The sequence below is a fragment of the Xenopus tropicalis genome, chromosome 8 (genome assembly GCF_000004195.4).
Source record: "Xenopus tropicalis strain Nigerian chromosome 8, UCB_Xtro_10.0, whole genome shotgun sequence".
In the NCBI taxonomy this organism is placed as follows: Eukaryota; Metazoa; Chordata; class Amphibia; order Anura; family Pipidae; genus Xenopus; species Xenopus tropicalis.
In genome coordinates this window covers 51,729,844-51,742,434 of record NC_030684.2, presented here as the reverse complement: position 1 = coordinate 51,742,434, position 12,591 = coordinate 51,729,844, and the positions used below count along the sequence as shown (strand labels likewise).

At 37.6% G+C, this 12,591-nt stretch overlaps 1 protein-coding gene across 4 annotated transcripts in view; it reads left to right on the top strand.

Annotated features, from left to right (window-relative positions):
• The window catches only part of sertm2 (serine rich and transmembrane domain containing 2), a 62,900-nt gene extending 55,270 nt beyond the window's left edge, over positions 1-7,630 (top strand). For all 4 annotated transcript variants that reach the window (XM_031891351.1, XM_031891350.1, XM_031891348.1 and 1 more), the window contains one exon: positions 5,976-7,630. In XM_031891351.1, coding sequence (XP_031747211.1) covers positions 6,382-6,666 — 285 coding nt within the window. In that variant the 5' untranslated portion in view covers positions 5,976-6,381 and the 3' untranslated portion in view covers positions 6,667-7,630. The remainder of the gene's footprint in view (positions 1-5,975) is intronic.
• Positions 7,631-12,591: the final 4,961 nt, after the last annotated feature.

Here is a 12,591-nt window from a genome sequence, read left to right as displayed (position 1 = left end):
CTGTGCAGAGGAGCTAGAAAAAAATGTGACGTAACACATTAATAAATACTAGAGGAAGAAAGCCTTTTATAAATTTCATACAACAAATACAATGGTAAAAGGGGAAAATGTTTAGTTGCCTTTTAATAAATCTTGAAGGCATATATGATCTGGCAGATAATCAGTCTGTTTATTGAGCCAAGATAATAGCCATTGCCAATCCATATCCACATAGATCATCATTTAAATTGAACAATACAATCACACTATACTGGATCCCCCAGTGTGATCCCATCTTTGGTTGAATAACTATTTTTTGAAACTGGAATAGACTCTACTCCTTTTGTGAGAATGGCAATTTAATATTATGGACAGGATTCAGTAACATTAAAGAATACTGGACAAAATGGAAAAAATTTTCTGAAACAACTGCAAGTTAGAGTATTCTATAACAACAATACTTTATAAGGGACTCAATACAAAGTGATCCAGCATAATCTTAGGTTTTAGATACATGTATGTTAATAAAGGTATGGGATCTATTATCCAGAATGTTAGGGACCTGGGCTTTTCCAGATAAGGGATCTTTCTGTAATTTGGATCACCATACATTAAGCTTTCTGGATAACAGATCCCAATATGTAATAAAACATACTTTAGTATTACAATTTCTTTTGCCATATTATATGTTCATGATATTTTAATGTGATTTCATCCTATATGGATAGTTCATATCTTGCTTGTCATTGTATTCAATATAGTACAAAAAAAATATATCATGGATGGCTTTAGCGCTAGTATTCTTCCTGAATATTTAATAGAAGGTGTTTTTTTTTCTTGCTGTGGTTTTCCCATCAGACCACAAAATACCTTCTTTATGAGGTGGAGTATATCTTTAGCCCTCCGAGGAAGCCCATAGGTTTAATGTATTCATCTCCTGCAGGCAGACAAATCTACTCTCGTAAGAGCGGCATCAGGCTCAAGTGAGTGCATGACAAGCGGTAATGTTCTGTAATTATCATGAGCAGAACTTAAGGCACAGCACGTGTTCTCATTAGAACTGCCTTTATTTGCATAATTCATATAGCAGAGCTCAGTAAGACTTCCTATTGTACCTTTACTAGATTCACTGTACAGATTGTTATCATGTAAACTGATTTAGAAAGTAAGAGTAAAGCAAAAACCCTTATTGTTTGTGAAGATTCTCCTTCATCTAGGTCATGGTATATCTGTAGTAATACGTCAAATCAACTGGACTTGCTGTGTTTTTCTTGAAGATGTTTTGCCAGTCATCCAACTGGCTTCTCATTTCTGAATTGAGAAAGCCAGTTGGATGACTTGGAGGGCTAAAGATATACTCCACCTCATAAAGAAGGTATTTTGTGGTCCCAAATTATGGACCCTAAAAGGGGTATGACGTACCAAGAAGTGAGCAGGTCTCAGTGTGTCTGGACATAACTGGGCTACTCTGGGCATAGCCTGAAATATCCAGATTTACGTTTTAAGAGTGTAACCATTTATTGAATCAAAAAAGTGAATTATGAATTTAGCATAGCAAGGACAGTTAATTACATTTTCCCATGGCCTGTAAAATGAGACACCATAAACCTATGCCAGCATTGGTATTGCTCTCGCTGCAAGCAAACTTCTGCAGGAGAATACAGCACTTTAAGTTAATCAAAGTCTGCCTTTCCAAAACCTAACAATCAGGTAGCTCTCTTACTAAAGAATGAGTGATGCCATTTGTATTGGGCCATTAAATGTGAGTGTTAATAAGGACTGACAGGTGAGTGGCAAACATAAGCAGGAATAGGATAAAATTGAATTCCCGCAATACCTAAGATGTGACAGTTTGAGTTCCCTTAAGACCTGCAGTCCTTCTAGGAAAAAGGGGTCAATGTAAATTCATTTTGAAAGCAACGCCTGGTTTCCTAGGTCTGAAATACATGTCATTATGCACCTGTCAGGAGATGCTCGACATAGGAAACTACATATAATCAAACTGCAAGTGGAATAGTCTTAATGGCTTGTCCCCTAGACTGAGAATGCATTTTTATACATTTGTACTGTACTAAATAATAATAGAAAAAGAAAAATGTTCTTGCTCCCTTAAAGAGGACCTGTCACCTTGAGAAATAATTCGAAATTCTCTTCTATTGTGTTTGTTAAGCAAAATAAACTTCACTTACATTATATAAGTAATGTAAATCTTGTTTCCTTCAGTCCTGGAATGACACAATCACATCAAATAAGCAGGTGCCATTTTGTGGACACTGTTATTAAGGCAAGTTTTGTATCTTGCCAAAATCTTGTTTCTGTGCCAGTATGGGGGGACCTGATGCTCATGCCTGTGCAATGGTTACAAAATTAGATGGTGAGGAGGTAGGGGGAATGTGAGGAGAGCAGCAACATCTAAGAAGTTCTGAATTCAAAGTGAAAGTAAGTGTCTGCCCCGCCTCTATGCCTTAGGCATAGAGTTGGGCAGGCAATATATGATTGACAGCTAGGATTTTTAAATGCTTTTATAATGGGTATGGATGTGTTAATAAAAAAATGAATTTGGGTTTCATGTTTAATTTGAAAAGGACTTTTATTATACAGTTTTTTATGCCTGGGTGACAGGTCAGCTTTAAAGGGTTAGTTAACTTCTAGTGTGTTATAGAATAGCCAATTCTAAGTAACTTTCCAATTGATCGTCATTTTTTTTATAGTATTTGCTGCTTTCTGCTGACTCTTAACAGTGAATTGCTTGATATAGGTGACTAGACAAGTAGCTAATTTTGTGTCTTTTATTACATAACCCACTTTATGTCTATTTTTTATTCAAATTCAGAATTCATTGGGTTAATTCCTAGCACAACGCAATGTTATACTGAAATGATTTTAAGAAAAAATAATTTGTAAATAAAAAATAAAAATAAAAATATCATACATGTTATAGTTTAAGCCCAGACTTGCTGTGGCCTTTTGGGGGGATTTTTGTGGGGGATTACATTAGTGCAAGCCACTGGGCCAACTGACCTATGCGCTAAATTGTACCAGTGCAAATGCCCCTAGTCAGCAGAGCTTTGCTGTCATTTTCTACCTTGTATTATTGTATTTATATTTCACTCATCACTAGCAATTACACTTGTAGGACCCACAGAGCGGTACAGATAGATAGATCTCTGCTATCTTGGGCAACTAACTGCTCTGAAATGTCTTTCCACCAGCAACAATAGGAGTCACCGGTGGAAAGCCCTTTGAATCGCTTCGGTATTCTGAAGTAGCACAAAGTTTCCCCCTGCAGGCAACTTCTCGCGACTTTGGAAAACAAAGCGATGTGAAGGGCTTTCCACTGGCAACTCCTGTTTTTGCTGGTGGAAAGCCATTTCAGAGTGGTTAGTCGCCCGCAATAGCAGAGATCTATCGAGGGTGACTGAACTGCTCCATTGGTTCTTACCCCTAGTAAATGTGAAAGGGGGGTATTACAGTGTAAAGGGGATCAGTCAAGAAAGAAGAAATGTGCATTGCCCAGCATCAGCCTTCCCAGTTCAGTAGAAATGGAATGTTGGAGCCATAAAGGGTTACTGTAATCGCTAAATGATTCTATTGAAAGCTAGGTAGGATGACTCATTAGAGTTCCCATCATCCAATTCACTGATTGTTATGAGAACTCATTTTAAAATAGGCACATTACAATAGAGTGTTTTTTTTCCCAATTGTAGAAATCAGTATATAAAGAGAAAGAGAAAAATCTGATTATTTTGTAAATTGATCATGGCCAAGGAGCCCAGACAGCATTGGGATTAAAAGGGGAACTCCACCCAAACACAACTTGATCTTTTTGAACAGTAAACATAATTTTTGAAACAACTTTTCAATATAAATCAATTAAAAAATGATGCAGCCTTTTCATGATTTTTCATATAATAATATGGCTTGGACCAGCCTGGCCCCCTGTTCTCCACTTAAGACTCAAAATAAAATGTAACAGTAGTCAACTGTCCTCAGCCTGCCTTCAGTCTTCATCCTCCACATCCCACAATTCCCTGCACATGTTATGTCAACAGAGAAAGCAAAATCAGTGCAATGCATTGTGGGTTATGTAGTTCCTGCATGCTATCTGTCAGATGTGTTACAATTTGTAACATCAATGTTTTAGTCCCTTCTCCCCTGCCAGGATTTCAAATGATGCAAAAAGAGAAGATCTGTTTTGCAGCTGGATTTTAGCATATAAAAATGGTATTCATATATTAGCCAAAGATCTCCTTTAATATTAACCCTTATATAAAGGTTGACTGCCAAAAGTGTGATCTAGATTTATGCCCTGCATTTTTCTTACCAAACTCTGTAATATGTTACAGATTACAATATGATTACAATATGATATCCTGTTCCTGTAGCTTTCTGTAAAAGTGTCCCTACATGGCCGCTTATAATGGGCTGGGCAGATATAAGCTGACGACTTGGCCATCTCAAATGCCAGCTTATCTGCTTGTGTATGGGGCTCTCCATATAGAACCAAAGTCAGTAAGGATTGAGCGAGACCAAGTGTGACATTTAGAAGTGCAAGGAGCACATTTTAACACAAGTACTTTTAATGCAAGTGGTTTTATGTGCAACTGACTGTGGGGAAATTGCAGGGACCACAACTGCATTTGCAGAGACAAATAAACCCTATGGATCCCTTTGCAGGTTGACTTATGCTGTCCTACCAAGACTCTAGCTTGCAGACTTTTATTTCTAGCTTAAAATTGTGCAACTTTAACCATGCATACTGTACACAGGTATTTTTGCTGTGATTGGGATACTCTGTTTTTGTTAGTGGATGACAAAAATAGAAAGGGAAATGGACTGTTACCTGAATATAGGCAATATACCAACATGTGTATTCTGTAGTTTGAGTCTAGAGTCTCTTGTGATAGAATAATTGCCATAATTTGGACAGTGTATTCCAGATGCTGTACTAAGTTCTTGTTAGGGTTTTGGTTGTGGCTGAATACAATCTTGACAATTTGGAGGGTGATTCGTTAGCAATTTCCCCACAGCATTTTCCCCACAATTCAACATGGCGCCTTTGAGGTGGTAGTAGATCCAGGGTTCACCTATGTTGGGTGATTCACTGGAACAGACCAGGCAGGCACAGTTGAGGGGAGCATGTTAAGGTACAAATGCCTTTAATGAACTACCTACAGATCAAACAAGGCAGGTTTAGATAAAGAGCAGCAGTTGTTAGTGCAGGATACGGAACGTTACACAATGGCAGATTGGCAAAGGAACAAGAAGCAGAAGGGGATGTGGGGGTTTCCGTAAGACATGCTCACATGAAAATTGAGAAAAAATTTAGAAAAAAACTATTAAAATGTTTTTGCCACCAGCCTAAAAGACCAAAGCATTTACAGTAAAAGCAATGCAACAGCATCTAAAGTCTCTGGGGTTCTGTTCAATTGCTAAAGGTAATTGCTCTTTACAAATATCCATGTCAGAGGAACAGCTAATCATTTGGTAGGACATTACACTGCAACACTAATGAAGAATACTTGGAATTTCAATACTCATTTTCTTTTTACTCACTCAGTTAACAATATATAGGGCATTTGTAAACAAGGCAAAGAGGTGATAATTGTTTGGAATTGCAGGACAGGGCATTTTGTCTGTCTTATTAAGGTGATAAGAAATCATATTATTTAGAAGTTAAGGGGTACATTATTCCCCATATTATACATATTATTATCGTAACACATAGCGATATTATTAACTCACTGAGGAGTTCCTTGACCCTACAAAGGCATGAAGACGTCTGAGATCTTTAATATACGTAAATATATAGTAAAATATATATATTGAAGAGGTGTTGTATAGAATTTGTGGTCAGAACATACTGTATATTTTGCAAATTATTGTATTGAACATCGTATTTTTCTTGCTGTTTGTATATTTTTGCTTACTTACATTTACCCAAAACAATTTTATCAACTAATATAATGGTTCCTGTTTTGGTATTTGTGTTACAGAAGTGTGACAGTACTGCACAAGCTGGAAAGAAAAGACCTAACAGAGCCCAGATCATAGATGTGAACAGTCCATCTTCTGCATATTTTATCTTGTAAGTTATATGCTAGAGGCTCTGCTTCCATAAGAGCATGAACAATTTACAAACCGTGACTTTATAATTCTGATAATAAAAAGAGGAAAATGAAAGTTACTACATTACACTGGGTATGGGCATATGAAGAGCAGCATTGTACATGCTGGGCTATCGCTCCATTTCATCTGGAATCTGCTCAGTGGACCCACAATTCAATGGCTATGAGATAAATTTAGTTAGTTTTGCTTACACGGAGACAGATTTATAACTACCATTACAATATACAGATTACCTGGAATAAACAAAAAGAAGAAGCAACTCTAACTCAAGCAATGACTGAAGCCTATTTTAAATACCGAGGAAACCGAACTATCTTTGTCCAACAATTTCCTACAGTGACAACAGAGGCAACGCCTACCACTGCGGATAAATACTCCACCTTGTACATGTATGTGGGCTTATTTCTGGGACTCCTGGCTGTGCTGCTTGTTTTGCTGTTCACAATGCTTTTACGTATTAAACATGTCATCTCGCCCATTACTCCTAATACAGAGAGCACAGACAACATGCCACAGTTCACTGACCTGGAAATGCAAGGCAGGCCACCCAATAACTAATGGATACATGGGAAGATGCGTTTTCCAACAGAATAAGCCACAGAACTAAGAAGCAGTAAGAAGGCTTGAGCTGTTGCAAGTGAAGAATATGCACTAGTAAATCTGGCTTTGCTGCACAAATGTTACATGTATAAGCAGTACATTACTCTGTACCTTGCTTTAATAAGGATTCTTGCTCAGTGACAATCTTTTACCAATACAAAATATTAAATGTAAGATTCAGTGGGCCATATAGGTTTTTGAGTTAACCAATTCAGTTGTTTCTCAGTACCATATTTGTCCAGTTAACAACATAAGTGTGCGTATTTATATATCAGTGTATATCACAGCCTCATTAGAAGCATTTTTAACGGCATATGATGTTACCCATTGAAGCTAATAAATGTCTCAAGTGTTGCAGGACACTAGTGATGATCTATAAGGGCTATGTGTCTTCTACATACTGTTCCCTGTCGCTGGTAACAATGGAACTTGAAGAGGTACCACTGTTAGAAATGCGTTACTGCTGGGGTCAGAAGGTCTCCTGATCTGTGCCTAATGCTAAAATACTTCCTCACTTTGGTTCATGAATGGGACATACTGTGCTCTACAAGCCTATGTGGAGAAGGCAACTGCAGGAATAGTTTCCATGACAATAAAAGAAGCATACACGTTGCTGTACACACTGTATCTATTAGTAATTTCTGCAATAGAGGTGAACACAAGACAGATTAATGCACCAACAAGAATATGTCAAAAACAAGAAATTCTTAATGGAAAAGGTTCTGTCACCCCCCCCCCCCCTCATATTTGTCATCTGAATTATGTGTCATATGTGTGGTTTGATGATGGTGAATTACATTGTGGGTTAAAAGTTATTTTTCACATGTGCACAATGAATAATGGAACAGCAATAATGAGCTACTGTTATAGATTTGGTATCAACCATGAGCTTGTAAAAATAAAAAACTATACCTTGATTGGATCTAGTTTACATTACATTTATTTTAAGGCTAAATATATTTGCCATGCATTTTATGTAAATGCTTTATCTTATTTGAGTTTGTGTATGTTCAAAGATGATGGCTTCTTAAAAGCGAGTGTGTGTGGAATTACAGATTAGGTAAGGCCTATTCGTGGTGGTTTAAAAATATAGAAAGCAAACAATTATTTTTTTGTAACCCCAAGTAATTCTACACACCATATGCTATAGTTAGTTTAACTAAACAGTTGCAGGAAATATTCTGCCTGTAGGAAACTTGCAAATTTTGCAACTTTTTCATCGCCATCGCGTTTTTTTTGTATTTTGCGCGATTTTTTCATTGCCGTCACGACTTTATCATATTTTGCGCGACTTTTGCGTCGTCGTCGCGTTTTTTTCGGATTGAGCAATTGTAAACGGCGGAAAAACCAATCCGATTTTTCGGCGACGACAAAGTCGCGGAAAATATACGATAAAGTCGTAGCGGCGACGAAAAAATTGCGGGACATACGAAAAAGTCGCAAAAATACCGATCATTACGAAAAAACGCGTTCGGACGCTTTCGGTCCGTTCGTGCATTAGTAAATCTGCCCCTTAGTGTATGTTGTTTGCTGATAGGAGAACTTTTTTAAGTGATTGCTTTTTAGTGAGCAATGATGTTACTGGCAGTGCTGAACTTTCCATGAGGTACATGACTGGACTGTGAATATTGTAGGCAAAGAGAAAAGTGTTATAAAGGTATAAAGGATGAAGTGACTATATGAATTAGCAATCAGGTTAAACAATCATGAATAGATCATTTGCCAGAAACCTTTTTAAGCTATACAAAATCTGCAGATCCCAATGATAAATATACATGTAAGGAGAAACATACAATAGTGATTGGGAGGGGTGTCAGCACCCCATATAGCTGGATGTTGCCAGACTGCACAAAGCAGCTAAACACATTCTGCCAAACTCACCTTCATGTGTACCAACTGCTAAAACACTTCCCTGACTGTCATGTTTGTTAACACAACCTATAAAGATCAAGAAAAGGAAAGGTGAACTGCCACCAATGTAAGAGCAATATCAGGTCAACTGCAAAATATTCTCTAACTCCATCAATAATAAAATATAACATACCTCCCAACATTTGAAAAATGTGAAGAGGGGCAAAAAGAAATTCTGTGTGAAATTTTTGACCACGCCCATATTTGTGATCACATACGGTAAATACCACTCCCCTTTTACAAAATATGGCAGGTTATGTAAAGTTTGAACACATTTCTGGGGGGTTTGGGGTCTTGTCCTAAGTGTTATTACAGTTTTGGGGGTGAAATTGCCCTTTAAGAAGTCTTAGTTCCCCCAAGAGACTTATTAGTTACAACTGTATCTAAATGCAGGTATTAAGTATTCTGGGCTCTCTGCCAAAAGCCTACTTATCTAATTAAGTAATCTAATCTAATGAGAAACTATGTATCTTTTTGGCATTCAGTGCAGGAGATCAAAGGGAAATGAGGGACTTTTTAATAAGAATCTGGGACCGCGGGCTGAGCTGTTGAAATTGGGACTGGTAGTTTAGTATTTTAGTAGCTATCTGGTTGCTTGGGTCTTATTTATCCTAACAACCAGGCAGTGGTTTCACAAGAAATGGGAATATGAATAGCAGAGTGCCTGCATAGACATATAAGTAATAAAAAGTAACAATTATAATAATAATATTGTAGCCTCACAGAGCAATAGTTTTGGCAGCTGTAGTCAGTGACCCCCATTTGACAGCTGGAAAGAAGAGAAATTACTATAAGCAAATTACTATAAAAAATAAATAACGAAAAACCAATTGCAAAGTTGCTAGGAATACTGTAGGTAATTCTATAACATGCTAAAAAGGTGAACAATACCTTCAAGGGCAAACACACAGGGGGCAATTTTAAAAAGGCGCTGCAGCAACTAATTGTGTCGACTTTCCCGCCATAGGTTACTGGATAAGTTGCTGCGACTAATTGCGTGCAGTTTTTGCTGCATGGATCATTCGCTGCAAAGGTTGCTGCTATTAATCGCTGTGTGTGTCTTCGACCTAAAACACCAGGGCCCATTTTGAATCTCTGAACATGGAAGATATAATAGTAGATATAATACAAAATAGATATATTACAGATTAGTACCATAAATTGGGCTCTTTGCCAACATCAGAAAGATGTTTCTTTTTCCCCACTTAACCCAATTTACAGCAAATTGAAGCAGCTTTAAATATTTGATTTGCCAACCTCTGGATCTGTTAGGAAAGATAGGAATGATTCAATTGCTCGTTTCCACGTAGACCAAAATTGATTTTTTTTAGTCAACACATCAGACTGAATCAGGCCCTGCATGAGCAAAAGGGTAAACGTTCAGCTTCAAAAATGTTACAAGAATTTTAAATTAAAAAGAAATTACTGGGTCGAACTTGCTATATCCCTCTGTGTTTCTCATGCCATTCTATACCCATGCTGTACACTATTGCACCCTACAGTACATTTTTGAAACAAGTTCTTTTTCTGCAATTTCCTGTAATTTGTACAATACATTGTTTTATCCCCCTATTACATTAACAATACTGAATGCCCAGTGCATGTAGCTGAAAAGCAGCCCCATGATGCCACTACTTTATAAAGGCAACTATACAAGATATTAAAGTGCAGGGACTGGTGGTACAAAAAGCATTTTTCAGTTTGTTTACTTTTCTTAAGATGTTGTACATAAACTATGTGGTAGAAATATCACTCAGAATAATATGTAATAAAGATTAGAGAATTGGTCACAGGTCTGAGTACCTCAGCAAAAATCCATTGGTCTAATTGCAGCTCTGCCTATGTGCACTTAATATAAGCATCCTTGGGGGTTTTATAGAGATCAGCACAGTATAGGGATGATATGCTTGATCCCCATAAGAGGCCACAAGAGGTGTTGCAGTTGTGCAAAGTCAAGTGGAATGGATCTGTAATTGCACACCCAAAAGGACGACACTCCACAACATTCACTGGTTTATACATTTGCTTGTTATTGTATGTCAAAAGCTTCTTCTCCTCCCATCCATCACAGCAATTTAGCACTGCTCTGCAACTGATTTTCTATTTCTAGAATAGCACACACTTGCCTTCCCCCTGAGCACTTTTGAGTCACTGCATATACCTATATACCACACCATATCTCTCATTAATTTGCCTGGTAAGGTATTGCAGCCTTTGCAAGCTTTGAGCACCATATATTTTTATAAATATCTATGTTAGGTTGGTCTCCACCGTGAAAATATAACACTACCTCTCTGCTACTCTGCTCATTTACACTGGGTAAATTTGCACCCAGGCAACCTATGTTGCATATGTTGCACCTATGGCAACCAACCAGTTATTTGCTTTGTTCAGCAGCTGCAATTAAAACTCTGGGCTATTGTCCAGGGGCAAACTTGTCCAGTATTAATAAATGACACCTTTTAACAGTATTTATTAATGCAGTAACATTGCAGCTGCCACTCATAAGATTTTGTCAGGGGTTCTGCTGCCATGAGGTGAGCTAAGAAACTCTCCTTAGGCAGCAGTGCCCCTAAAGTTAGAAGGGATGTCAAAAAGCCTGGCAACTTTAGGAGCTCAAATTCCGATTTTTAAATGGGAATTTTGTCTCTCCTAGTTGCAATAGTGATTTGGCCCCCTCCCCCCTCTAACATATAAAACCTAGCATGAAGGGTGTTATTATCCCCTAGGCCAATTCAGGACAGCACTAGGGACCAAAATTCCCCTGAATTCTTTGCACACAATAGGCTATGCCCTCCTAATTTACCATCTAAGAAAAAATAAACTGGCAATGAGGTTTCTTTTTTAACTGGATATATTGCTTTTATACCTACTCCTCTTCTCTTTGATCACGTTTGCAATGTATAGCGACCCAGTAACATGAAAACATTTGCATAAATAACAAACATTTGCAGTTCACAATGCAATTTCTTTATTAGAAATATTATTACATTAACAAGTCTGCACAGACTGTTTACTCTTTTACTCTTTGAAGGCTTCATTTTTGGGGGTCACAAATATAATGACTCCCAGTAACAAGCTGTTTACAAACACTGGCTCAGACTATAGGCTATACCACAAGGGGCTGATTCTCGGCAAGCGGAAAAACTCTTCCTGAGAATCAGCCCCTCTGCTCTAAAAATCTTCTAGTTGTGCCTGCAACAGGAAACAGTGAATCCGCCTGGCTACAGGCACACACGGTGTATTTCTGCCTGAAACTGCACGACTATGGCGTTTCAGGCAGAAATACGCTGTGTGTGCCTGCTCCAGAGTGGATTCAGAGTGGTTTGTCAGCTTGTGCTTCTCCGTAGACAATCCGCCCCCTGTGCCCCTGCCCTAACTAGGTTTTTGTCCATTGGGGAATGGGACTTAATGTCAAGGCTACTAAAACCCATATTAAATTCAATAAAAAAAACGCAAATCCTGCATTTGTTTCAACGCAACGACACAATTACCCATGTAATAATGTAGAATTATGGAGAAAATGCTGCATTATGGTACAAAGCCTGATGCTATGGATATATAGTTGCACTTTGCACACTGCACTTTTGTGTATAAATGATCCGCATAATGTTTAGATGCTATTTGTACAGAAATAATCAGTATCTTCATTTGTCCTATATCATCATTATCATCATCATTTATGTATATTGTGCCAGCAAATTACACACTTATGTAAGCATATTTGAATTTATGATCATTATTATAATATTGACTCAATGAATTACAAGCATTCTTATCTGTGATGAATTATTAATATTAGACCCATACATGCTATTAACATAATACATGTATACCTTCCACACCATGACATATTCCCCATCCACACCTGCATGTAACACTTTATTTGCATATCTGCAGATATTAATACATCTATAGCATAAAAACTGTGAAATTAAGTTAAATAGAAGGTGACCTCCATGTGTCAGTGCA